Raw genomic sequence first — 25554 nt, 5'->3', positions numbered from 1 at the left:
TCCACTATATAACTCCTGTAAATGAATTTGTAATGATATTATACCTTCAAAGCAACTTTTCCCATGATAAATATTTTAGGGATGTTAAAACATTGAAAATATATAGAAATATTAGCAAAATTCACTTTTGCAACTGACTTTGAATTTCTGAGATGTAGCATTGAGCAGATTCCAACAGAGCAAGCCAAGAGCGGCTTATTTTGGGGTTATTAAAGAAAAAGGATTGTATCTCTAGAGTCTGTGAATTGCTTTCCTCCAATGGGCACTGTTTTGCCTAGAAGCTCAGTGTGCAGAACCTGACTGTAATTGTAGTGACTGCGTTGGTGCCTAATGCTTTTGCCTGGAGGAAGGGTTTTAAGTGCAGAGTAGACTGATGGTTGTAGTGCTTTTGATGATGGGTCATTTCTCTTTTTTCTCATTCTTTTGTGAGCTTTATTTAAAAGATAAATCATTATTCCTAACTGAATTCCTAACTAATCTATTAGGTGAATTGTCTTTTCCTACATTTGCTTCTTTTGCTGAACTTGCTCAGCTTTGGGTGTGTATTTCATCTGTGGATGCATGTGGCAGTACTCCTGTTGGGTTCCACAATAATCACATCATCCCTTAACACTTAAAGTTTTACTCTCCGGTTCCAAAAAAAGATATAGTGACAAGTCCTTATTTGCCATTGTCCACTGTATCTTTACTATAGTATTTGCTATAAGTGAACTCTAAAAAAAAAAAAAAAACATAATGCAAAGCTTGCACCAAAGTCATTAGTGTTTCTCTGAGTTTTGCTGACAATTATTTTAAATGCCTCAAGGGTAACTAGAGGCTTAACTTCTATTTGTTTGTTTCTCCTGTACATCAGATAATCAGATGCTTGATCACCAGAAATGATTTGGGCTATTTAGAAAACACTTCATATCTGAAAACCTGGTTTCCCTAGAAGATTTGACTGCTTAAGCTTATTGTTGTGTGTGAGGATATTAGTCTCACGTTGTTTGAGACGAGTTTCAGCTGTTGGCTCATCTGTACTAGCTCCTGCCATCTTTCCTGATTTTTCTCTGATCACCCTGAAGGGATTGATCCTTTTGATCAGAGATGCTAGCAGAGGGTGCAGTGGCTGGAGCATTGCCCAACAGGACTATCCTGTCTAGAGCATCTGCCTGTCACTGATATCCTAGCAACTTTAAGAATATATATTTGTAAGCACTGAGCAGCTGCTAAACAAAAATTCTTACTCGTGTGTGTTTTTGTTTTGTGAAGAGTTTTGACTATAAAATAAAACACAAATGTGTGTGTGTGTGTGAATCACACACACACTGATAAATACTAGTAGGTGTTGGAAGTATGCTTTGAAACAAAGCTAATGAAGAAAGAATTGTTGTTGTTGTTCCAACCTGAAATTAATGTGAAAAATCTTTCTCTTGCTGTGGAAATAAGGCATAGCTTCTGAATGAGACTGTAAGGAGGAGGAGTCACGTAACCTGGTACAATGGTTCCATATTGTCCAATCTGCAGATGGGTGAATGATGAACGCCCGACAAACAGATCTCCTTTTCATGTGGTCATAAATGACCCTCCCCAAGCCTACCACCCTTCTTCTTTCTCTCTTAATACTATCAGACCCAAGGAAGCAATATTTAGTTCACAGAGTAAGAGCGAAGCACAACACTAATCAATGTGTTTTGGGGTTTCATGCTGCTCTGATCATATTCCAGTGTGCTTCTTAAAACAAAAACAGTAACAAAAACCTATGGCTTTACTTTGTCTGCATCTGTTTGTTGTGCTGCCTTCATTGTCTTCCTCCATCTTAAGGTTGAAGTGTGAGCTCAACCCTTCGGACAAACAAAATGCACACTCAGCATCTTTAAAAGTTTCACTCACAGCTATCCATCAGGCACAGATTGAAAGTCCAGAGGAAATAAACTTCCTTACACATGCAGTTTAGGGAGTAACATCTCTGTGGGCAGCAGCTCTTGAGGAAGCAGTTGGTATGAAGGTCACTCGGGTAGTGAGAAAGTGGTACCCAGTTGAGCAAGTTTGCAGCCCTTTCTAAATGTGACAAGACTTGGGCTTTATCCAGCCTGGTGTGGAAGTTTGCTTTGTGATTTGCTGTCTTCAACGTAAGGATGCACTGCATGCAGGTTTCATGCTTTCTGTTTTGGGCTGCATTGTCCAGAGCACAGTTTTTCTGGCTGCTCAAAACTCACAACACAGTGCTCACTGTAACAGAGGCCCAGCCCATTAATTGCTTTGAAGATTAGGGCCAAGACCTTAAGCTGGCAGGAGAAGACCAGAAGCCAAAGGAGAGACTGAAGTGCTAATACCAGCCTAAACCTTGCAGGAGCCAGACAGTCCTGTTTTTGTGCCATCTGGAGTCTTATCGTTGGTTTGACATCCAAGGTGAGAAACAGTGAATTACAGTAATCCAGCATTGAGCTATTTGGCCTTGTTTATGGAGACAGAGGTTGAGTCTCTTAGGGAGCTGATGATGTAGGATAGATACGTTTCATAACCAGTGCTCCATAGTCAAGAAAGGCATTATTTTATGTTATGGACAGGATTTCCTGCTATCCCTAGTATCTTGCTAGCTCTTTGCATCATGTCCTGAAAACTGTAATGATAAGTAACAGTTTGTATGGGTTATGTTTGAGAAAACTGTTCTTTCAGCCCCCAGTCAAGTTACTTATCAAAGGCATTTTTTATGAGGTTCAAAACAAACTCTTGACAGGATGATTACGCTATAACACTATTTGTATGAATTGTGTAGCTGTTGTTCTGAGTGGTTCTAATAAATGATAAACCAAAACAGTTATTTGGAGATGCTTTATGCTTTTGTCTTTATTGCAATGAATGTTTTGTGAAAGTGCCTGAACATATGATGTTTTCAGTTCTCCTGGTATAGTCTGCTTTTTTTTTTTTTTTTTTTTTGCTTTTTATTACATGTGTTTTTAATACAAAAAAAAAAAAGAGAGAGAGTAGAGACTTAAACTCTGAAAAGGGACTTGAGAAGAGACTTAAACTCTGAAAGCAGGGTCATAATATCACAAGTAGTAATATCACCTAATGCAAAACAGCTTAGTGTTTTTAAAACTAGAGTTCAACCTGGTCTTTTTATGAATTGTTTTTGATTCTTCCTTGATGAGAAGCCTGTGTGAAAGCCTTCATTCTAACTAGGAATAAACAGGTTTTTTTGTTTTTTTGTTTTGTTTTTTTGTTTTTTTTTTTAAAAAAAAGGGGGGGTGGGGAACTCTCCACTTAGTTATTAGCTCCTTTATACACAGAAGTAGAAGTATTTTGGAAAGAAGTGTCTTGTGGCTTATGGCATACCAGTGAGTGAAGAAGAAAAACACCACCACAAGGGTTGGTAATGTGGGCACATTGAGGCAGTTCATAAAGTGCAAAATAGCGCTGTTCCATGTATTTTAAGATGGAACAACTGAAGCTGAGTTAAGCATTAGCTCTTTGGTGGCTCACGCTTTTCAGATAAGATTTCTGAAAGCTGGCTGTTTACCTAGGAAGGGGAAGAGAAAGAAGCTTGGATTAGCTGTTTATCTGAGCAATTTTCCTTTGCTGTGTAGGAGTATAAAGTGTTCCTGAGTACTGAGGCAGGCAAGTGAATTGCTCTGTGGGATTGAACAGCAGCAACTTCACTGACAGAGATGCAGTTAAAGTAATGTATGTATATCTCTGAATGTAATTCTTCTGTATAATAAATAAGCCCTAGGCACCACAGGAGGAACCTCAAGATGTGAAAACTCAAAGGTGTTGGTTGTCCTTTCCAAAAGCTTCCCCCCGGTGTATGCGCCTGGCTGTAGGCCCAGGCCACCACGCCATTCGGCCTACACGTGGGCAGCTTCTCCCTAGAACCAAGGAGGATTTTGGTAGCACAACATCCTATCTCACTGCCTGCCTGCCCCCACTTTGTGGTAAAATATGCAATTCAGTGAGATTATTCCTCCTTGAAAAGTGCCATCTGCCCACTAGTTGGTGCAACCTGACTGCTGGGGGTAAGATGGCGGAGCGCCTTCAGCAGCTCCCTGGTGGGAGCTCCTCTACCAGCAGGGTTAGTGCTGGTGCTACAGGCAGATGATGTATCGTTAATTTTCTGAGAAGGAAAATGGTGATCAAGATTATATGCACTTAAATTTTACTGTTAAGGCAGCTCCTGTTTTGCTCAGCGAGTGTAGGTTCTTCTCATGTTCCAGTTTGGGGTAGTCTTAAGGCAGCAAAGATCTCCTGTATTGGGAAGTTGTGCTTTAGGAGTTGTGCTGTTTGTAAATTCCCAATCTGTTCGGATTGATTTCAAGTCTGATGATCACGTGTGTCTCTATCTTCTGTATCTTTGGCATCAGCACTTGCCTGCCTGGATGTGGAAGTGATGTAGAGATGAACAAAGTTAGTCCCACAAAGTGTTGCAAAGCATTAAACAAGTGCCAGCGCTGATGCAAGTAAGATAAAGGAATATATGGGCCAGGCTAGGATAGAATAGGTACTACACTAATTTAAGTAGAGGATACTAAAAATATGACAGTGTTTGGGAGTGTTTTTTTTTTTTTTCTGTTTGTTTGCTTCCCTGGTCTCTTTTGCATAGGCATCAAGCTAACGTACAATAGTTGTGACAAGATAACGGGGGAGCAGTTAATTAGTCCAGTAAAGAAAGATGCTTTTGGAAAAAATGTTTTCAGGCTTCTTGAGGACACAGCAACATTCAGTGACTTTACTAAAACAATCCTCGAAGGCGCTTTATTTTATGACACTGCTAAATGCACATAAATATTTATTTCTGTGTGTAACACTTGGTGCAATGCCATTGAGAAGTCATTGTTTGCTGTGTCTGCTTAGGATATAATGGTTTCAAACAAGCTTGATGCTGGACTGGAATGGTGTTTTTTTTGTTCTCTCTTGTTCAGGCTTAAGTTGACTGGTTGATGAAGTTCAAATCCATCTCAGGAGTGTCTGTTGCATCATATCATTGTCTCTGCAAGTCACCAGAGCTTTTGGGAGGGGAGAAAGGGTGCAAAAAAACAGGAAAGCAGTGATATTTGGGCAGTGAAGATATAAGCTCAGATAAACGGGAATAGCTGGTGCTCGTCCAACATTGTTTACTGTGGCAATCCTCCCTTTTTTGGTTGTTGTTTCACAAAGTTTGATTTGTGGATTTGACTCCTAGCCACGCTCAACAGTCAGTAACATTTAATACTGCTTTGTATTTGCTTGAAAAAACAAAACCAAGTGGGAAACATAGGAGTCAGGCTAGGGGAGGCAAGAACAGCATTGTCGACAAAGTTAGAATAATTGAAAATTTCAGCTTTTGCTGAAAGAGAAAGGAAACTCTTCACGTCTTTAATAGGAACTATTCTGAGTGGTGCACAACTGCAGTGATCTCAGCAGCATTGTTTAGGTAGGCATGCTGAGATGGAGAGTAATTGTAACGTGTGTATATGAACAAGAAGACCCTAGTTTATTTAGTCATACAACTAAACTCTGTATTTCATAAAAGCTAATATACAGATTAGAAAAGCTTACTCTTGCTTTGCAGTTGGCTAATGCTGTTTGCATCATTAACAGTCAAAATATTTGCTATAAAATTGTGGCTTTGAAGTCTAGACTACAGTCAAAAAGTATAAACCTGAGAATTTAAAGTTAGAATGAAGAAATTCATCACTCACACATGTAACTAAAATTTTGTGTTTACTGTTTAAAGTTGTGTTTTGAAACTTCACAATTTCACACTTCTGTTTCTGATGTATCTACTAAACTCAAAGCAAATTCCTATTATTTTTTCAAAATATGTAATCTAAAAGATGTTTCTTCATGGAGCTTTTTATTCTGAAACGCTGGTATTACCACTGAATAAATTTCATTTTTTGGAAATCGGAGCTGAAAAACAGCTCAGTGAGAGTCTGCATACTACTGTTATAGGCACAAAATAAATTGATGCAAGTCTAAATGAATAGACTATAAAATTATAATTCTAAAAATATTATTCAAGAGTTTAATTTTTTTTTAAATGGTCTATTGCAGTGTTTCTTAGTATGAGTTAAATCATTTGCTTAAATTGTGGTCATCTTTGTTACAATAACTTAGATCATTTGTTTACTGTTTTTCTTACTTTTTTCATCTGAATAGAGTCAGGAATTTTCTATAAAAGGTCTGTCCTCTGTTTCATAACTGTGAGTTAATAAGTCCACAGAGAAAGACTGCTTGCAGTGCAGGGATGGAAAGCTCGTGTGGGCGAACAGAAGTGTACCTGGATTCCATCCTCAGCCCTCTGACAGACTCCACTGGGACTGAATCACTGGACTTTCTAGAAAACTTTGGCCATCATTTGGGTGGAGGCAGATTGTAAAGCACAAGTCTTTTAAGGATCCTAATCAATTTGAGATCTCTGAATACCTCAGGAACCACAATGAATCTGTGAAATCTTTCAGAAAAGTTTTTAACTATTTTCCTCTTTAAAAGTTTATAATTTCCAATGCTAAAAACTTGGAAGCCTGAAAAATGTGCATTAAACCAGTCTATAGCCATCCAGCTGCTAATGATTTCACTAGGCACAAAATGGACCATAGCATTGCAGCTTCTTGAGTCAATGTATGTTTGTAAGTTTGTTTTTGTTTGGCAGTCTTTTTTTGACTTTTTTTTTTTGGTGTGTGTGTGTGTGTTTGCTAGAAATACGACAGTTTTCAGTGTTGCATAGGGGAGAAGACTCGTGTCATTTCAAGAATGGCTAAGTGCTATGTATGTGAATTTCTGCCACAGCAGAGGTTAATTTTTGGTAATTTAATGCAGTTTCTTTGCTTTCTTTCTCCTCTCTTCTGTGTTCTCTGTATCATTTCTAGAACTGGGGAAGATCCATCAGGCTACAAGCTGTAAGATGATGAGGAAAGAACAGATGAGGATTTTTGTGGGTTTTTGTCTGCAAAATTCAAGCTTACTACTTCTGTGCTACTGACTGAGAAATTCAGTCTTGGTGGCAATAGTTTGTGTGGGCAACTAGCAAGACAGTATATGCACAAACAAGAAATTTGTTTTTATGTATTCAGATAATAGAGGTTTCTCTTGGCACCCTCTATTAAAGAAGAGATAAGGTAACCATGAAAGTACTGCTGAAAAAGTACTAAGCCATCTCTGTTCATTAGCCTCCTTGTCTATGATGTAATCTTAACTGGAGAGCGATATGAGCCAGCTCAGAAAAATTTGATTCCAGAAGAATAGATTCCTGTTCCCAAAGATGCATAAATGTCTCTTTGAATGAAGCTCTCTATGCGAGCCTTGTTAGGTTTATAATTGGTCACCCCATTATGGAACTCTTTGATACAGTTAGTTTGTGGTTCAACAGAGGCTTCTCCTTGTTCAAAAATATTTTCTGAGCTGAGACACCAGAAAATAACAGATTAAATTTGTTTTGCAGGCATCTTTCCCAGGGAACTTGCAACTAGTCCTCGTTCTGCGCCCAACAGGATTTTTTCATCGAGCTCTCTCAGACATTGCTTTCAAGTTCCACAAAGATGAGTTTAAAATGAAAGTACCTGTAAGTAATCCTCTATTTCCACTTTACTGTCAGGGATCTGTTAAAGTACTTACTCTAGCCAATGCTGTTTATATTTTAAACTTTGAAAATATATAAACTAAGGATATTCAAGTAAGTGGGGAGGCTGTTATCAGATATAAATTGCCAGGGTTAGAGCTAGTCAAGATAACTCCCCCACGGTTCTTATTTATTGTTTTAGAACCAGTCCTTATATGCCAAATCCGCTAAGATACTACTGTTTTCTCCCACAGACCCAGGAGAGCAAGGAAAATGAACAAGAAATGAATGAGATGCTGTTGCTCTTAGAAAATAGCCATATACAGTTTACCAAGATTCAAAAATAGTAATGATAATCTGGAGTCATCAATGTTATATAATTCTTTTTTTTTTTTTTTTTTTTTTAAATATGTGCTGTTAAGCCTGGTGCTCATGCTTATTTGCAGTTATGTACATCATCTTCAGCTGAAACAAGTGTTAAGATCTTTTGTTTGCTTGCTTCTTATACCAAAGGGAAAGAGTTCCATCACTTGCTTCGGTATGAAACTGAAATTTCTGTATTAAAGGCTGAAGGATAGTTTAGAATCCTTGGTTAGGGGCTTGTGACCACTGATGGTGTTTGCTTTTTAATTTGCTGCTGCAGATCATAATGCTGGGCTCAGTATCAGAACTGCAGGGTTACATTGATAAAACACAATTAACAGAAGATCTTGGTGGCACCCTGGATTACTGCCATAACAGATGGCTATCCCGTCGCACTGTAAGTCTTAGTTGTTGTTTTAACTTTTCAGTTTAATCAGCCCTTCTGTTTCATACCCTGTCATTTATAAGACATATTCCAAGTGATGCAAGTTGACTTGCTCTGAGATGTTCCCAATGGTACTTAGTCATCTTAGGGAAATAATATGAGTAATAATTTGGGAGTGGTTTTCTGACTGCTCGAAGTGAAGGAACTACAGTATATTGTTGTGTTGAGGTTTGTTGTTTTTGCTACAAGAAAGAAAAAGCTCAAGTTGTAAAATAACTCGAGATTATAAAAATATGAGGAAGATATACCTGATACAAGCCTAGGAAAACATACAATTAAGGAATTAATGGTGACGGTATCTGTTGCTTACAAAATTATGCTTAGACCATTTTTCAGTCTTGTAATTCATCTGCTCGGGTTTGTTTTACAAATTGTATGTATGTGTCTGTTTGTACATGTGCATGGGATGAGCATGAAACATCTTTTAATGGTTTTTATTCCAAAAGGCTATAGAAGGTTTCGCCCAAAAGGTTAAGCAAACAGCTCAGATTCTTCAGTCCTTTGGGACTGAGCTGGCTGAAACAGAACTACCAAACGATGTGCAATCAACCAGCTCCCTTCTTGCAACACACACAGAAAAGAAGGACAAAATGAAGGTATGTAAATCTTGTTAAGATGCTGTGTTCTAGTTAAATTGTGATTTAATGTATGGCTAACAATGTTAATAGAAAACCTGGAGGGTATTTGAAGTTAATTGACAATAATTATGTCAAACACTGAAATCTTACTGAAATTGTTTTTCTTGGTTTGAAGTTAAGAATCTTATTACTTTCAGAAAGGACAGTTCTTGTGGCTAGTTTTTGTACTTATGTACAAATGCATAGGAATTTGTTTCTACATATAAATCATTGTGTATGTAGAGGCGAGTTTAATTTGTAGTTTTCTTTGCAAGAATAAATTTTATTGCATTTGAATGCACAGAACCTTTTGAAGAATGGACAAATATTCTTTGAAATAATCTTAAATTAAAACTGTTCGGGGGTTTCAAAACTACACATCTAAAGTTTGTGAGATATTTGTAGCATAAGGAGACATGAGAATGCTGTGTGTCAAGAAAATTCAGCTCGGTGTAATATTGTCTGAAGACCCACAAGCATACAGAAAGCTGACATTTAACATCTAGTGTCTTTATTCATTGTCAAACGCTGCTTTTAATCAAACGATGCTTGCTCTATTGCAATTAAAACGAAGTATTTTTGCCATTTTGTTGCCTTGTGGGATCTTCTTTATACAAAATACCAAAAAGCCAGTGATTACAGAATTCTTCAGTATGGTTTTTTTTTGTTGTTGTTTATTTATTTGTTCTTGTTTTATTTTTTTAGGAGGATATAAGGTTAGCAGTAGAACAGGGAGATGATGTCCTTGGAAGTATTACAAAACCAGTTACTGAGAACCCTGAATACAAACTGAATCAAGACCAGCTAGACAATCAAACTACAGTAGAAAGGTGAGAGGAGTGGTACACCGAACAAGCTGCTTTTATGGGGTTTTGACCCTTAACTGCCTCTATTAATTCTATCTGCATGCTCAGGTAGTAAACAAACATTGCAGTGTGAATAGATAAAAGGTACTTTCAGAAGCAACTGTTCTGTTATCAGATCTGTCTTTAGCAAAGTAATCCCCCGATGCCCATTACTGGGTCAACCTGAAGGTAAGGAAATGGGCAACATGTTTTGGGGTTCAGTATGCACAACAGAGCAGTGTTTGATTTTGTGGGGTTTTATTGTTGTTTTTTGTTTGTTGGTTGGGGAGGGTGGGGGGAGGGCGTTCCTTTTTGTCAGGCTTGGACTATATAGTCGAGCATGTTTTCCTTAGTTTAAAGAATATTGGTGCTTTGTTTCAAAGACTGAAGTGCAATCCAAGGAAATTTTGCTGTTGTAGGGAAAGCAGGAGAAGACAGAATAATATACACCCAATCTTTTCAGTAGATTTGTCCACTTTCATTAATTCCTTTTGAATTGAATTGGAAGGCTTCTTTTTCTTCGAACCTTCCTTAAGGAGCTTTTAAGATTGTTAATATCTTATCAATGTAGTTAGTAGTCTTTAAAGGGCTATTAGGGAGTGCTCTGCTTTTGAAGTATCTATGCACAAACTTCCTATATGCTTCCTTTGGGTATATAAGTAATAGCTGTTATTTTCCTTTGTTTCTCCCACTCCCCCTTAAATTACTGCCAGTTTTGAAGACATTATATCATCATCATAGCACAGATGTAAATTTAAACGAAGTTATAAAAACATAGCTCATTTCCCCAAGGCAGCATTTTGCATTCTTTTTTTGTCTGTCATTCTATGTTCTGTTACACTTGGACTGACTTTTCTTTCCAAGTAAGTGTCAATTCCAATGGACAAAGCTTGGCAGAAGTCACTTTTTTGGGTCATTGTAGCTATTAGCTATCTGAAGGATAATCAGGGTTGGGGTGGGGGTTGCTAATTTATCCAAAATGTTCCTACTTAATACAATAACTGACAGAAGTTGGAACAAACTGTTTATGTCTGACTATTTTCTAATGAGTTTAACTTTTAAATCCAGGGTTCGTTTCTGTGCTGTTAAAGAATAAAGTTTATTAAAATTCTGACCTACAGCCTTCCCTGGATGTAGCCTCAATAGAGCAAAGTACACCAAGGAGATAAATCTGTAGCATACCACAATGTCAAATGCACAATTAGAAGACTGGTCAAACTCCTTAAGGTTCTTCAACCTGTATGAAGGTTATTTTCATTGCAGTACTGATGTACAACTGTCTATGATATTGAAGTAGTATCTCTGCTCAGAAGAGAAGCAACGACCTTCAGGTTTTTTACGAGCCTTGCTCCAAGGAATGAAATGTGAGGGCAGCTGGCTGGTCACAGCAATACAAAATTTTGGCAAAAATCTTCATTATAGCTCAAAGTTTTGGTCCCTTGGAGTCCTGGCCCACGTGTATTTGTAGGTTTTATTTATGTTTGCTTGCACTGTGTCCCCAGGTCAGAGCTGAGAGGCAGTATATGCAGCAGCTACCTTCAGATCAACACTTGCCAGTTTTTCAGTACTTAATGTTTCTGTTGGACTTCAGTTTTACATCAATGTTATTCTAGAAAACAATTCTGTGCAATGCTCAAAAAAAGTTTCCTGTATCTAGTTTATTTTTTCTGGAAAGTATTGCTTTGGGGAGACTTTTTGTTTAATGTGGAAGATTGTATTGTCCCTTGAAGGTTGTAACCATCATTCTTACAGGTTTGTTTTGTTTGTGGTTTTTTTTTTTTTTAAGGCTTTTGGCTCAGTTACATGAAACGGAGACTGCCTTTGATGAGTTTTGGATTAAGCACCAGCAAAAACTTGAGCAGTGTCTGTGCCTTCGGAATTTTGAACAGAATTTTAGAGAGGTGAGAAATTCTTGGTGGCAGTCAATATTTGGTAATATAGGAGTGATTCAGAAGCAAATACTTCCCCTTCTTGTTTTTGCAGCTCGTGTGTGTGTGCTTGAAAACTTTCTCCAACTTTTTTTCTTGTACATGTCCTTACTTGACATTCTGCTATCTTTACTACCTTGAATACTTGCCTATAGAGACATAATAGCTTCTCTTCTGCAGTGTTATTTTTTTCCACAAGCCCAGCAGTGTATAAGCATTCAAAAACTCCTTTGAAATCCATTCTCCACCACAGAAGCATAATATGCTGTCTGCGATGCTTTCATCTTGCCAATAGGTCCTTTTATGGAACCAAGACTTACCTAAACCTTCTGGCTGAAATTTTAGAAAACAGTCTCCAACACTGTGGGTGGGAAGTTGCAACCACAATGTTAGAAGCTGGGTGGAGACTGAACTAAAATTTTTACAGCCAGCTTCTGATCTCATGTTAGTTTAACTCGTGTTTAATGGCACCTACAGTCACTTTACTCTGGTGTTGAACTCAGAATATGCCCACTGTGTATCCACAGGATCAACATTCAGAAACCCTATCCCAAGTGTGTGCATATATATCTTTCTCTCAAACAATTGGTATGGTGAGGACCTCACCCTTTGCTCTTTACATTAATGTCTCTGCACTATTTTCGTCTATTCAAAGCAAGGTGATAAATGTTTCTGAGCATTATTCTTCCTGAATTATTTTTTTTTTTTCGCTACTACCAGGAAACAAGATTACTTCACTGCCTTTTCTCTGTATTTGTTTTCATTTTAAGTTGAGGATAAAAGTAGATTGACAAAAACCTAATTTGTGTTTGTGCTCCAGTAACCCCATAATGCGAGTCACCTGATTGCAAATAGTGGCTATCAGCTATTTAACTGATATGTCTCTGGAGAGGTGGAATCATCTTCATTGATACTTACATGTATGTCATTTCAGGTTAAAGCAGCTTTGGATGTTGTGTCCGAGAGACTGTCTGCTTTCACAGATGTGGGAAACAGCTGTTCACATGCGGAGCACATTTTGAAAGATCTTGTCAACTTTGAAGAAAAATCATGTGTAAGAACTGCACTTCTCCATATTTCTAGTATGACTCTGTGTGTGTGTGTGTGTGTAGGGGAATGTCATTTAGTTACTGAAAATATCATATGACCAGAGCTTAAGCTAACAGCAGGACAGAATTAGTGTCTAAAGTAATGTGCAGAAGGAATTTGGAGCAATGCTTTCAACCATGGAATGGCCCAGTTCTCAGGCAACTCTTACTGAAGAGTGGAGTGACTAATCATAGAGTCGGTATGATTGTTTCATGGAAAAATTACATAAAATGTCTACATAGCCAAGTTCTGCACTTTATGATCAAGGGGACACTTCCACTCCTAATAAAACCACTTATTTCATTAAAACTCAAAAATGGGAAGGCTGTGTATTGAGTGTATGATATACTAAAACAAGATTGACAAAACTATGCTCTGAAAAATGTAAAAAGGAGACATTATTAACATATTATGATTTGGATTTCTTCTCACTGGGGCTATATGGTTATACTAATTCATGTTTCTGAAGTGCTCTGATACAATGAAGCAGGAAGCATAAAAGTTCTTAGGCATTTGGAAAGACAGAAAATCACTTTGATTTATGAAGTCAGGCAGCTATTAATTTAAAATGTGTTCTGTATAAATGTGGGTTTGACTGCATAAAAAATAAATGGTATAACTTCTAATTTTTTTAATTGATGTTGATCCAAGGAAATATATACTGAAACCAATGCTTTCTTTCTTAGGAAACCATAGCAAAAGCCAGAATGCTAGCTTCAGAGGGTGACACTTTCATTCAAAGCAATCACTATGCTGTGGACTCCATTATTCCAAAATGCAGTGAACTTCATCATCTCTGTGATGCCTTCACTACTGAAATGGAACGAAGGAGGAATCTTCTTAACAAATCTCTAGAACTGCATAGCTTATTAGAAAAGGTAATTTTTCCGTGGAATGGTTTTGTTTCCTGTCTTGTTTGCAAAAACCTCTGCCCACCCATTGCCATAACAGGAGACTAAAAAATATATGGGTATACTGAAAGTTTTATCCTTAAACAGCTGAATACATCATAAGTAGAGGTGTGAAATGTTTTAGAGCTCTTAGTGTTTGAAACTGACATCAATACATTCTGAGCCTTTTCTCTTCTCTGTTTCTAGTCTATGAAATGGTGCGATGAAGGAATTTATCTGCTGGCTTCGCAGCCTGTAGATAAGTGTCAGTCTCAGGATGGTGCAGAATCAGCGTTACAAGAGATTGAGAAATTCCTGGACACTGGCGCAGGCAATAAAATCAAGGAGTTGAATAAAATTTACAGAGAGTATGCACAAATCCTCAATGAGGACCTAAAGGTACCAGAATATATTTATGTATGTGTGTGCATTCATTTGTTAATTTTAGAATTGCTTTCTTAAAGAGCCATCAATAAAGCTAACTCTACTAGATGACTTCGTGCTAATCATCAGAGCAAGTACATACACCTGGGAACTGGAAAGCTGGCGCATTTCCTTACTCAAGGTGGTAGTCATGTCCTATGTTTGGATAGGCATCAAGGGCTCCAGAGCCTATTAATAAAAAATTCAAATTTTCAGACAGTAGGATTTTTTATTTTTTTTATTAAAAAAAAAAAAACTCCCGAATGATATCTTCTTTATGTATCTTATCTCTTTGAGATATCTTCTTTATGTAGTTAAAACATGACTGTCCCTGATCCTTGCACAACTCATAGGAAAAAGCAGTTACAAAGCAGAACTTGAAAATAGAATCACAGAATGATCAGGGTTGGAAGGGACCACCAGAGATCATCTAGTCCAAGCCCTCTGCTCAAGCATGGTCACCTAAAGCATGTTTCACAGGATCACATCCAGGCAGGTTTTCAGTATCTCCAAAGACGACGACTCCACAATCTCTCTGGGCAGCTTTTCTTTCTTGCTGATACCTTCTTGTAACAGAACCATTAGATGCTTTCAAGAAAACTTTCCCCTGATTTTTTTTTTTTTAATTTGAAACCTGAATTCCATTGGTTTCTCTACAGCAAGCAGAGAAAATATTTTGCGATGTTCCAGTTTAAGTGTACCAAATAACTGTAAATTATGCCTTGTTAGGAGTGAAGAGTATGGTAATATTTTTATATGTAGTATAAAAGCAATAGCCATTTCAAATCAATGTACCATAAATAGCTGTGTAGCTTGTTGATAGCTCTCTGACAGTGATTTTTTTTTTTTTTTCCTATGGCAACGGTAGGAGCATGTGCAAAAGGTTTTCCAGAAGCAAGAAAGCATGGAAGAAATGTTTCAAAAGAGACAAGTAAGTCTTAAGAAACTGGCAGCTAAGCAGACACGTCCTGTTCAGCCAGTTGCACCAAGACCCGAAGCCTTTGTAAAATCTCCTTGTACCTCTCCAGGTAAGCAACTGTAGTAGCCTTTAAGTATTTTTTTTTCACTGTGCTCAGAAACTAACAGCTGTAATTTGTGGTTGCACAAACATCTGTGTCAGATCCGCTCAAGTTCTAACTGCTGTTTGATTCTGGTTTACGTGCTTAGGTCTTCAAAGAGATCATGTATCCAACTCAGAAAGCGGTGTGCTTCGGAAGGTAAACTACAGAAGAGGAAAGGTAATTTTTTTTTTCTCTGTGTTTTTCATGCGCATACTGCTTGAGAAAGTCATAACGCAATAGAATATTCAACAACTTCAAGAAGAGTGAGGCAATTCCACTGCAAATGTGATGGTATTGCCCCTATCAAAGTAACTCTGGTTTAAATAGAGGCTGCTTTGTCACTGGGCTGGGTATGAGAGAAGGTAAAGTAAATAGTTGCCTATATTAGGAAAAATGTTAGGGGCAGCAAAATATAAAATCTATGAACAGGAAACATTTATTATTTGCCAGTAGTAACTGGCTACTCTTAAAACTGACGAAAGTGAAGAGGTAGTTGTCATTGGCTCACAGATAGCTTCACCTGACCTAAGGGGTTGCCATTCCCAAGTGGGGAAGGTCTTCCTGCCCCGCCTCCAGCAGGGAAAGTAACCTGACGGCAGCAACAGAAACAAATAGTTCCCCACTATGTTAGAGAGTCGAATTAACTCAGGAAAGGTTCAGCAAGAGTCAAGAGACGATGCAAGGAGAAATGCAGGACTGCGTGGCCAGTAGGGACAAGAGTTGGAGAAAAGGGTTGGTTTTGGGGGGTGGGTACTTGAAAGCAGAACCTCTCCTTATTTCAGAAGATCTGGAATTAGCTCAGCTATTACAAGAGTTACTTTCTACCAACCAGAAAGTTAGCACAGGACCTCATTTTTAGCTTGGAAAACAGACTGGGGCCAGCATTGCCTCCAAAATTTAATGCTGATGCTCTGATGTTGCCTTGCTGGAGAGGGGTCTTGAGCCATGATGTTTTCTAAGCCGGCCTTTCATGGTGAACTCCCTGAATCTAAATCTTCATGTGTGCTTCAAGACCTTCGTGTTGACTTTTTCTTTTTGCTGAGTTTCTGCAAAATAACTTCATTTCTAATGGAGCACAGTCTTGCCTGTGAAAACGCATGCAAATAGAGCTAAGTGCAAAGCTCCATATTTTGGAGTGCTTTCACCCCCATCTGTGATGCTGTGATTATTTTTTGTTTGTTTGTTTCCTTCTTTAGAGTGAAATGACTGAACTCCATCAAAGCAGAGGAGGATCCACGATGGATGATGAAGAAAACCTAGCTGTGCTACGGCAGTAAGTATATTTTGATAAACAACAAATGTTCTTTCTCTGATTTGGTTCCAGTAAAGTCTGAGTTTGGCTAAGGATTTGATAAGACAAGTATGCTTCTCTGAATTAAGTCTCAGTGCTTTTTGAAATGCATTGGCTGTGTTCTGTACATAGAGGAAGGTATTTCAGTCTGCAGAATTATTTCTAGTTTATGTAGTACCAGAGTCTAGTTTTGCTTCAGCAAGGTAGTGCTATGGCAAGATAACTGCATGTTTTCATTTCAAAGATGACATAGTTTTGAGGAATAAGCCTCCTGTAAATCTATCAGAGATTTTGGTCTCCATGCTTCAGAGGACTTTTGGGGTTTTCTATTTGACTCTCTTTAGTCCCTGTTTTGACAAATGTTAAGAAAAATCACTTTCCTGTACAAACACTAAACAGTATCACACACATTCCAAAAATAACTTAATACCACCTGTGTGTGGTATAGCAGAACTTGCATTTCTACCTGAAAAGTGGATGCTCTTGGTGTCATTTCACTGTTGTAACCATATGCTAAATCATCCAGAATTACAAGCTGGGGAAAAAAGAAGTATGCTTGCTTGACTATGAAGGAAATTAAACTTTAAAATGAGGCACTGTGCCTCATTTATTAGATGTTTCTAAGTATAGTGGAAAGCCTCAATTTTAAAATGACCAGCGCAACTTGAAATCTGTATTTGATAATCCTTTGCAGCTCTAACTCTTGCAAATACAGCATAAACAGATTTTGTGATAAACAGTGATAAAACTGTTCACTGCTTCAGTTCAGCTCCTACAACACTTAAAATGCTAGCTTTTGGCTTTTTTTCCTGTTTAAACACATTTTCAACTTTAAAACATTTTTAAAATGCACGCTTCTCAATAAGGACATATGAACTGTTGACAGAAATGTCTATGAAAATCACATTTTACTTGAACTGGAAATGTTTCTTTTATTGTTTGAAGGAAAGTAGAAACAGACAAAGTTAATGTTGCCTCAATATTTTGCATAAGTGAATAAGCCTTCCTTAATTACTGTTCTTTGTTTACAGGCATGTAATTAATGAACTTATTGAAACTGAAAGAGCATATGTGGACGAACTTCTCTGTGTTCTTGAGGTAAAGATTAAATTTCACTGTGGCTGATATGAATCTAGTTCTGTTTCGTTTCATGGATGTTCATATGCTTTACTTATCACTGTAATGCCTCCTCTTGTCTCATCAAGCAGTGTGGTTGTTACATCTCTCCTGTCTGGTATTTTCCTGTCTCATATTCCAGAGGCAGGAATGTACAATATTTTTCCTAGAAATACTCATGCAACTAGGATTTTATATTAGTAAACACAAATTCAGCAGAAAATAAGATGTGCCTGATTATTTAGGTAGAACACAGTGACATTTGTAATGGTCATTAATTCCTGCAGAAGTTCATTCCAGAGTCTTGGGTCAGCTCCAGGAAGATAGTGTCATACTGGAATGTGAATTTGCATTGAAAGAAGAAATTCACACTGGAATGTGAATTTGTGTTGAGAAAATCTTGTATCAAAGTAGCAAATCTACTTATCACATCCTTCTTTGTAGACCTTTAGGTGATCTTCCAATTATCTTGGGTAAAACTATGGCAGACGAGTGCCTTGGAATAATAACATCTTGAATCAAAATTGTGAAGGAAACAAAGGTGTTTCCTTTGCTCCATGCTTATCGAGGCACAATTACAGTACTGTGTATTGCTTGTAGATAGGGTTCTTGTACAGGGTTCCGTACCTCAAATTTGTCAAGTCTTCATACACGGACACATCATTTTGCTGTAGCCCAGTTTGACTGTAGGAGATGATAAAGCTTCAGATAACTTGAGGGTGAGTTATTTCAGTCAGAATGTGTCAAAATTGAGCCAGTTGGGCACTTTCGGTATCCATGCAAGTGTTAGGCTCTTAAATAGGAGCTGTCTTAAATTGTGTAGCAGTGATAATTTCTGGGTAGATACTTTCAAGTAAGAGTACTGCAGGAGCTCTGGCCTTGCCTTTGCCTAGTTTCTGCTCAGCTTCCAATAGCGTTGCTGTTCTGGGTTCTGTCCAAATGCTGGGACGTGTCAACAACAGGATAGCTGTCTGATGTGGGGTAATAAAGCAATATAGGTCTGGAGTGGACCTTAAGGATTGCTTTATTCCTCGCATTTGTGTGCAGTCCTATCAGTATAATTTTGTTCTTAAAATCAAGATTCAAATGGTTGAAGGCTTTTTGGTTCTTCCTTCTGATAATGGAGGCTGCTACAGAATCTTTCTGTTCTTCTAGTATTTCTCTTGTTTTACATATAGTGCAACCTTTTGTATTGCTAGGTCGAGTGCTCTTCATTTTCTGCCAATACAATAGACTATCAAGCACTCTGACCATGCCAAGCTCATTTCTCAATACCTCCTTGAAGTTTGTTATTCATCTCTCTTGAACTTGGGTGATCAGAACTGCCAACAGTAACTTTGGATCGGATCCTTGCTGATGGTTCAACGGCAGTCTTCCAACTTTTGAGTAATTCTTATTATTAGTCCATGGTTATGACAATTTCCCCAATTCCTTTGTTTCTCCTATGGTACTCATCTTTCCAGTTTTCCCGTAAAAATAACTTGGTACTCTTTTGTACAGATGGTGTCTCCTTTTATGTTGCATTTCTTTGCGATGTATTTTCTCTTTGCAAAGGATTCCAATGGAAAATGAAAGGTAGTTTTTTAAACAAATTATTAAAAAAGTAATAATAAAAATCTAATCACTAGCTTATCCAAACATCTGAATTCTTGAGGCTAGCTGACTTTACCAGCTTGTTCTTTTTGTCATTTGGACATAACTTTTTGTCATTTGGACATAACTTTGAAATTGAGAGTCTTGATTGTAGGTGTAATTTTGCTTATCCTTTTTATTAGAAATCTGTCGCTAATGTATTTTTTTTTTTTTCTGTGAGCACCTTATCCATGACAGTGTGGTTTGGGGAAAGAGAGAGATCTGATCCAAATCTAAAGTAGGTCACAACATCTTCCTGCAGCTGCTTAATGCATTAATAGCCAAATCTTGCATCATTCCAAATGTGTGTTCTCCAATCCATATGATCTGTTCTTCGGTAAACCACATGGTTTAGTTCAATTCCCCCGATTAAACTGACAAATTCAAAGGATGTTGTTTTAGCTTCTTTGTCTCTGAGAAGATGACTAAAAGGCATCTGGTAGTTCATTCATACAGGAGCCTAAGAAAGGCAGGTACCATTATTTGCCATTAAATTAAGCTATTCCATCACACTTGCTGTGTATTACTAGCACAGGTACTAAAGCATTCTTGCACTTTTTTCTTTTCTTTTTCCTTCCGTCTCTGTCTGTCTTCCCTGTGAGATCTGTTAATAACAGAGTAGTGTCCTCAGGGTACCAGAGAAGAGCACTTTTGAGCTAAAGCCACGTGTGTGCCCTCTTTTCTCTATTCGTGCCAAATATGCATATGCAGAGAATGTGGCCTTATATGATAAATGGAAAATGCCATAATCTAAAGTTATGGCCTCTGGTGGCAAGTCTAATGAAAGTATCTTTGAAATAGAATTTGTAGCTTAATGGTTTCTGTTATCTGTAGAAGTAACTGTAGTCGTAGAATCATTAAGGTTGGAAAAGACCTCCAAGGTCATCTGGTCCAACCTTCCCCCAGTCAGCAGTATCACCCACTAAGCCATGTCCCTAAGTACCTCATCCAGCTTTTCTTTAAGCACCTCCAGGGATGATGACTCCATCACCATCCTACTCCCTCATCATTAAAGCCAACACTAACGTGAAGATTTACATGTGTACTAGAATTGTGGCTTTAAACTCAAATGTGTAAATTCTAACACAAAAGTCAAACTCTGACCTCTAAGGAGTATGAGAATTCATAGCCTTTGGTGGGTGAAACATTTGCAAACATTGTTTCACCTTTGCTCAACTAAGAATTCCAGTAATTATTCAAGCATCTTTCTAAGGACTTTTGGCATGTTTTTCTAAATTGAGGGAAGAACAGAATTTGTAGACTTACTTAATGATTAATATAGAACTTTCTTTGCTGTTTATCAGCCTGCAAAGGCAGATTGCCTTATAAGAGAGATAAGTACTACAAGTAAAAGGAGGTGATCAGTGGGAAATGATCACTGTGCCTCTCTTCTGTGTTCCAGGGGTATGCTGCAGAGATGGACAACCCCTTAATGGCTCACCTCATTTCACCAGAACTCCAAAACAAGAAGGATATTTTGTTTGGGAACATGGAAGAAATTTATCACTTTCACAACAGGTGAGGATTTGCATTCAGATATAAAAATAGCATTTGAATGGTTTTCTTGTACTCTTAATCAGACCTAAATTGCTAAAAGATGCTTACCGAGTCCAACCTGGCTGTCTATCAAGTCAAAATTCATATTACATTGGAGGAGAAAAGCAAAGTGTTTACAAATGATGAGTAAAGCTGTGTGAAACTGTACCTGTGTTCTGAGAACATTTAAATAAAATTTTGGCAGTGGTCATCTTGAGGAAAGGTATTGTGATCTGGTTACAAGCTAATTAAAACAAAGTTTGGTGGTTTTTTTTGTTGGTTTGTTTGTTTTTATGAAACTTACTATGGAAAGTAAATTATTACCCTAAAGCACAAATTGATACTTTTGTATCTTCTTGAGGCGGTTTAATGTTATACTCAAGTGACCTTCTTGCTGCTAGAAAGGTACTTTTCTTCATGTGATAATATTGTAATGGTTAGAAAATAAGTATTTTCAAGAGATATAAAGTGTATTAAATAGTTGTTTCTTATTCAGGAAAAACTAAACTTCAGGTTTTGCCACATTATTATTATTATTATTATTATTATTATTATTATTATTATTATTATTATTATTATTATTTGCTCTGTGTTGTTTGGTGGCACTTAGAAGGAAAAAAAACAAAGACTTTTAAACTGTACAAATCCTGCTGCTTAATACACAAGACAGGGAAACAAACTTTTTTTCCTGAAAAAAAATCTTGGATTTCCTTTCTATTGCAGCAACAGGAAGCTAAAAGAAATTGGTCAGAATGTTTGTTCATTTCATTTTGTTATCCCTCTGTAAAAACCTGATCTAGAACAGCTTTGTTAATTTCATAGTACAGAATTACAACTCTGTTTCCTAAGTTTAGAAAACGAATTGCAAGAATGTTATTGTTTGCTACAACTTTAAGGTGTGCTCTAATAAAATCTTCTTCCTTGTAGAATATTCTTGAGAGAACTAGAAAATTATGTAGAATACCCAGAACTGGTAGGACGTTGCTTTCTGGATCAGGTATGTGTCATCTCATGCTGGCATTTTATTCATAAGCTATTCTAAGGCTGTTACAGATGAAAGTAATTTTCATGTGGCAATTGCTACCAGTTCCCCCTTTTTTTTTTTTTTTTTTTTTTTTTTTTTTTTTTTTGTCTTGAACAGGTTTGAGAGTTGGGAATATTTTCCACTGTGTAGAGTCATTAATTTTGACAGAAAGAGCTACTAGAGTGTTGAAAGAAAATTGCTTTATTAAAGTTGCATTTAGGAAAACATGAAGAGGAGTCATGTACTGGATCATTTCACATCACTGTAACTGATTGTTGTACTTGATTAGCTTTCCTTACTGGAATTTTGTTTGTTTCTCTTTTCTTAAAAGAATACAACTCAGCAGAGTACATTCTTTTTTTTACTTTTTACTGTGAAAATGGAAAGCTATAACAGAATTAAACTTTTTAATCTGGGATTTATTAAACAGTGAGTCTCGCCTGTAGAATACCAATGGCTAGATAGGAATCTGTATATGGAAACTAATCTTAATCTGTTACTGCTAACTATTGAGGCTTTGAAACTGGAAGTATTCATCCCTCTCCCTACCATTTACTGGAAGCAGCCATGAGGATGGTGTTCCCTAAAATGGGAGGGCTGAGGTGCTTGCTGGCTTCCTACCTAGCCTTCCAATTAAATCTAAAGTTACCTTTTCAATGCAGTCTCGCTTCCTTTTGCTTTCAACAAATGTTGAAGTGATGCTGTTCAGTTACTAACTCATCTGAAGTTGGCAAATGTGTAAAAACAGCTACAGGATGGTGAGTTTCCTGCAGAATTAGAACTGTGAGGCCATGTCTAGGTTTGTAAGAAGGTGATTGTGAAGCCCTGCAGATGACTTCAGAGTATATAAAACCATTCATGAGTTATTTGAGATTTTATATATATTTCAATGCAACAGTGAAAAGAACTACAGAAAAGCTCAGCATCTAGGCAGTATCTAATTTGAGGTCACCTAAGGGGTTGTACAGTTCTTGGGTTGGACATCTCTGTTAGAGAAAGTGGAAACATTCATGAATAAATGAATTTCAGAAAGTGAAAATTTAATGAATAATCAAAAATAATAGAGACTTGCACCCATGTGTGCAAGTCTCTTGAAGATACAAGAGCACCATGAGACCTGTGTAAGCAACCATGAATAAAAAATAGCAAACTCTTGAATACAGTGTTGAAGTGATAAGGGAGCAATAAATGACTTTATAAAAGAGTAAATAGATAATAAAATAATAATAGACGTAGTAATAATAAATAGATGTAAAATAGTGAATAATAATAGTAAATAGATGATAAAAACTTGGTAAAATAGTAAATAAATGACTTAGGAAAATTTCCATTGAAAAGCACAAAATAAAAATTTGTAAAGATGGACAAAGATTTTTTTTACTAAGTTACACAGAGGAATTCATGTTCTGGCATTAATTGAATTAAATTAAAGGATCCCAAATTTTTCATGTTGGTGTAAATATATTTGTAAATATAACATGCTTCTTCATCAGGTGTCTAATATTAAACTGAAATAAAAATGAACAGGAACATTTTATTCATATATTCCATGCACAAAATGTGTAGCTGTTACAAAATTAGTGACTTTGAATAATTGCTTTTGCTAGGGATGCCTCAAGGAATTGCATTTTTTTTTTCTTTAGTCTTATTGACTGTGGAAAAACTTCTGATGAACTTAATCTATTAAAATCATAAGAATTGAGTAATATTTTGCTCTTCTCTCCAATTTCAGATGGAAGACTTCCAGATTTATGAAAAATACTGTCAAAATAAACCTCGATCTGAAAGTTTGTGGAGGCAGTTTTCAGATTCTGTATTCTTTCAGGTGTGCTTGCTTGAATCTCTGAAATATTTCTGTATTTGTTTTATGTTTAAATTAGTAATTTATCTCAAGAACAAGTGACAAAAAATATTGATTGGTGTACCAATGAAATCTGACACTGATTACAGGAATGTCAAAGGAAACTTGACCACAAGCTCAGTTTGGACTCATACTTGCTGAAACCTGTTCAAAGAATAACCAAATACCAGTTATTGCTAAAGGTATGTGTTATAAAATTACATCATTTTTGGTTAATAAACAAAGTGTGTTTTTTTTGCCTTTTTTTTTTAATCCTGTTACTCTCATCCTGCTGGAAAGAAATCTAAAAGTTAGTAGAGAGGCGTATAAATTAAAACAGAAGGAAATTCCAGTCTATCAACTTTCAGCTCAGTTCTTTTCTCTTTCAGCCAAAAAGCTACTAGTAGGCAGGCAAACATTAAACGTTACCACAGAGGCACCATGTGTAACTTCTTTTGCCCTTACATTTCTTCTGAAGAGATGAAGACATTGATTAGGAAAAACAAAAAGACCAAGAAAGTTTTGCAACAAAGAGAAGAGAGCGTCAGAAGTACATGCTACTTGTCAGTTTTAGTGGCCTCGTGCATGTCACAGGAATTAGCCTTGCTGGATTTGAGAAAGTGTCCAGAAAGCTTCAGTTAATGAAGTCTTCAAAGTCACTCACATTCTAGGAAATGTACTTGACTGAGCACACTGTGTGGTATTTTTGCCACTATGATTCATTTAGACATACTGAGAGAGCAAAATGAGAGGAATATACTATTATAAATTTTAAAATGAATGTCTAAATCTTTGCCATGCTTGAAACTGGCTTGTTTTAGGAAATATTTACCACATAGACATGAGTTTCAACAATTGTTTTTTACAATAGTTTACTATTGCATTAAAACAGTTAAAGTTAACAACTTTTAAAGAGTTAATTACTTTAAACTTACCTAAAGAGAGGAGCATTTGAAAGGTTTCTATTTAAAGTGTCTTTACTTTCTACGCTCTGTTACTAAATGCTTATTCTCATGCTATGAAGCCTGTGGGGTTCCACATGAATTTGCCTCTATGTTCATCTGGAACCAAATCAGAAGATGCAGCTTCACCAATAAGCTTCTTTGGAGAAGGATTACATTTTTAAATGTGTAGACAGCGCTCAAAGTTTTGGTCTGTGATTAGCATTCCAAGCCATCCCAGGTCTTTGCAATAACTCAAATAATAAATGAAATTTGCCTATATTTTTATATTTGCTAGCTGTAAAAGTAACAAATGTTTCAGGTTTGTTTATTTGCTTTAAAAAGTGGATGTGACATTGGGATTTGTTTTGTTTTGTTTTTAGCACTTGTGAAAAATGCTTGCCAATTTAATATTGTAAAATTCTTAGGTATTGCTTATAAAAATGTTTGGACGAATGTGCAGGTTATTAGCAGCAGAGATAAGAAATAAAGAAGACCTTGGGGTCTTCTGAGTTAGTCAGTATTTAATCCACTAGATTATATGGTGTTGACTTCCCTGGATAACTTGAAAAATGTAGGCCGAATTTGGTGTTAAAATTCAAATATTCCTAGTTATTGCTGTTTCCAAAAAACTAAGTATGTTGTCATTTCTTGCCCACTCAGGAAATGCTGAAATACAGTAAGAATTGTGAAGGAGCTGAAGATCTCCAGGAGGCGTTAACTTCTATACTGGGTATTCTCAAAGCAGTTAATGATTCTATGCACCAGATAGCCATTACAGGCTATGATGTGAGTAACAATATTTTTCTTTTTTTCAGATACATATGTACAGTGTACTCCTTGTTACATACTAAGAATGAGAAGAATCTTGTACAAAAGATGCCTTTAAACTGCATTATGTAATTATGTGATAATGGGAAGAAGATCTGTATACTCTTCTGAAGTTTTCATGCTCTGAATAATATTTTGCTCTGTCTACCCAAGTTTTCTTTCT

General features: G+C 36.8%; 1 protein-coding gene across 12 annotated transcripts in view; it reads left to right on the top strand.

Annotated features, from left to right (window-relative positions):
• The window catches only part of MCF2L (MCF.2 cell line derived transforming sequence like), a 147019-nt gene that overhangs the window by 109555 nt on the left and 11910 nt on the right, over positions 1–25554 (top strand). For 11 of the 12 annotated variants that reach the window (XM_032187550.1, XM_032187499.1, XM_032187522.1 and 8 more), the window contains exons 5-21: positions 7403–7522; positions 8163–8279; positions 8774–8923; positions 9650–9774; positions 11576–11690; positions 12652–12771; positions 13493–13684; positions 13904–14095; positions 14988–15147; positions 15287–15357; positions 16377–16453; positions 17503–17569; positions 20622–20737; positions 21683–21752; positions 23512–23604; positions 23730–23822; positions 25224–25349. In XM_032187550.1, the coding sequence (XP_032043441.1) occupies positions 7403–7522; positions 8163–8279; positions 8774–8923; positions 9650–9774; positions 11576–11690; positions 12652–12771; positions 13493–13684; positions 13904–14095; positions 14988–15147; positions 15287–15357; positions 16377–16453; positions 17503–17569; positions 20622–20737; positions 21683–21752; positions 23512–23604; positions 23730–23822; positions 25224–25349 (2004 nt within the window). Of the gene's footprint in view, positions 1–7402; positions 7523–8162; positions 8280–8398; positions 8623–8773; positions 8924–9649; positions 9775–11575; positions 11691–12651; positions 12772–13492; positions 13685–13903; positions 14096–14987; positions 15148–15286; positions 15358–16376; positions 16454–17502; positions 17570–20621; positions 20738–21682; positions 21753–23511; positions 23605–23729; positions 23823–25223; positions 25350–25554 lie in introns of those variants that run through there. The other variant, XM_032187551.1, reaches the window with a different exon arrangement.

This window comes from Aythya fuligula, chromosome 1 (genome assembly GCF_009819795.1).
Source record: "Aythya fuligula isolate bAytFul2 chromosome 1, bAytFul2.pri, whole genome shotgun sequence".
In the NCBI taxonomy this organism is placed as follows: Eukaryota; Metazoa; Chordata; class Aves; order Anseriformes; family Anatidae; genus Aythya; species Aythya fuligula.
Note: the sequence above shows the minus strand (reverse complement) of the source record. Positions and strands in the feature narration are given on the sequence as shown.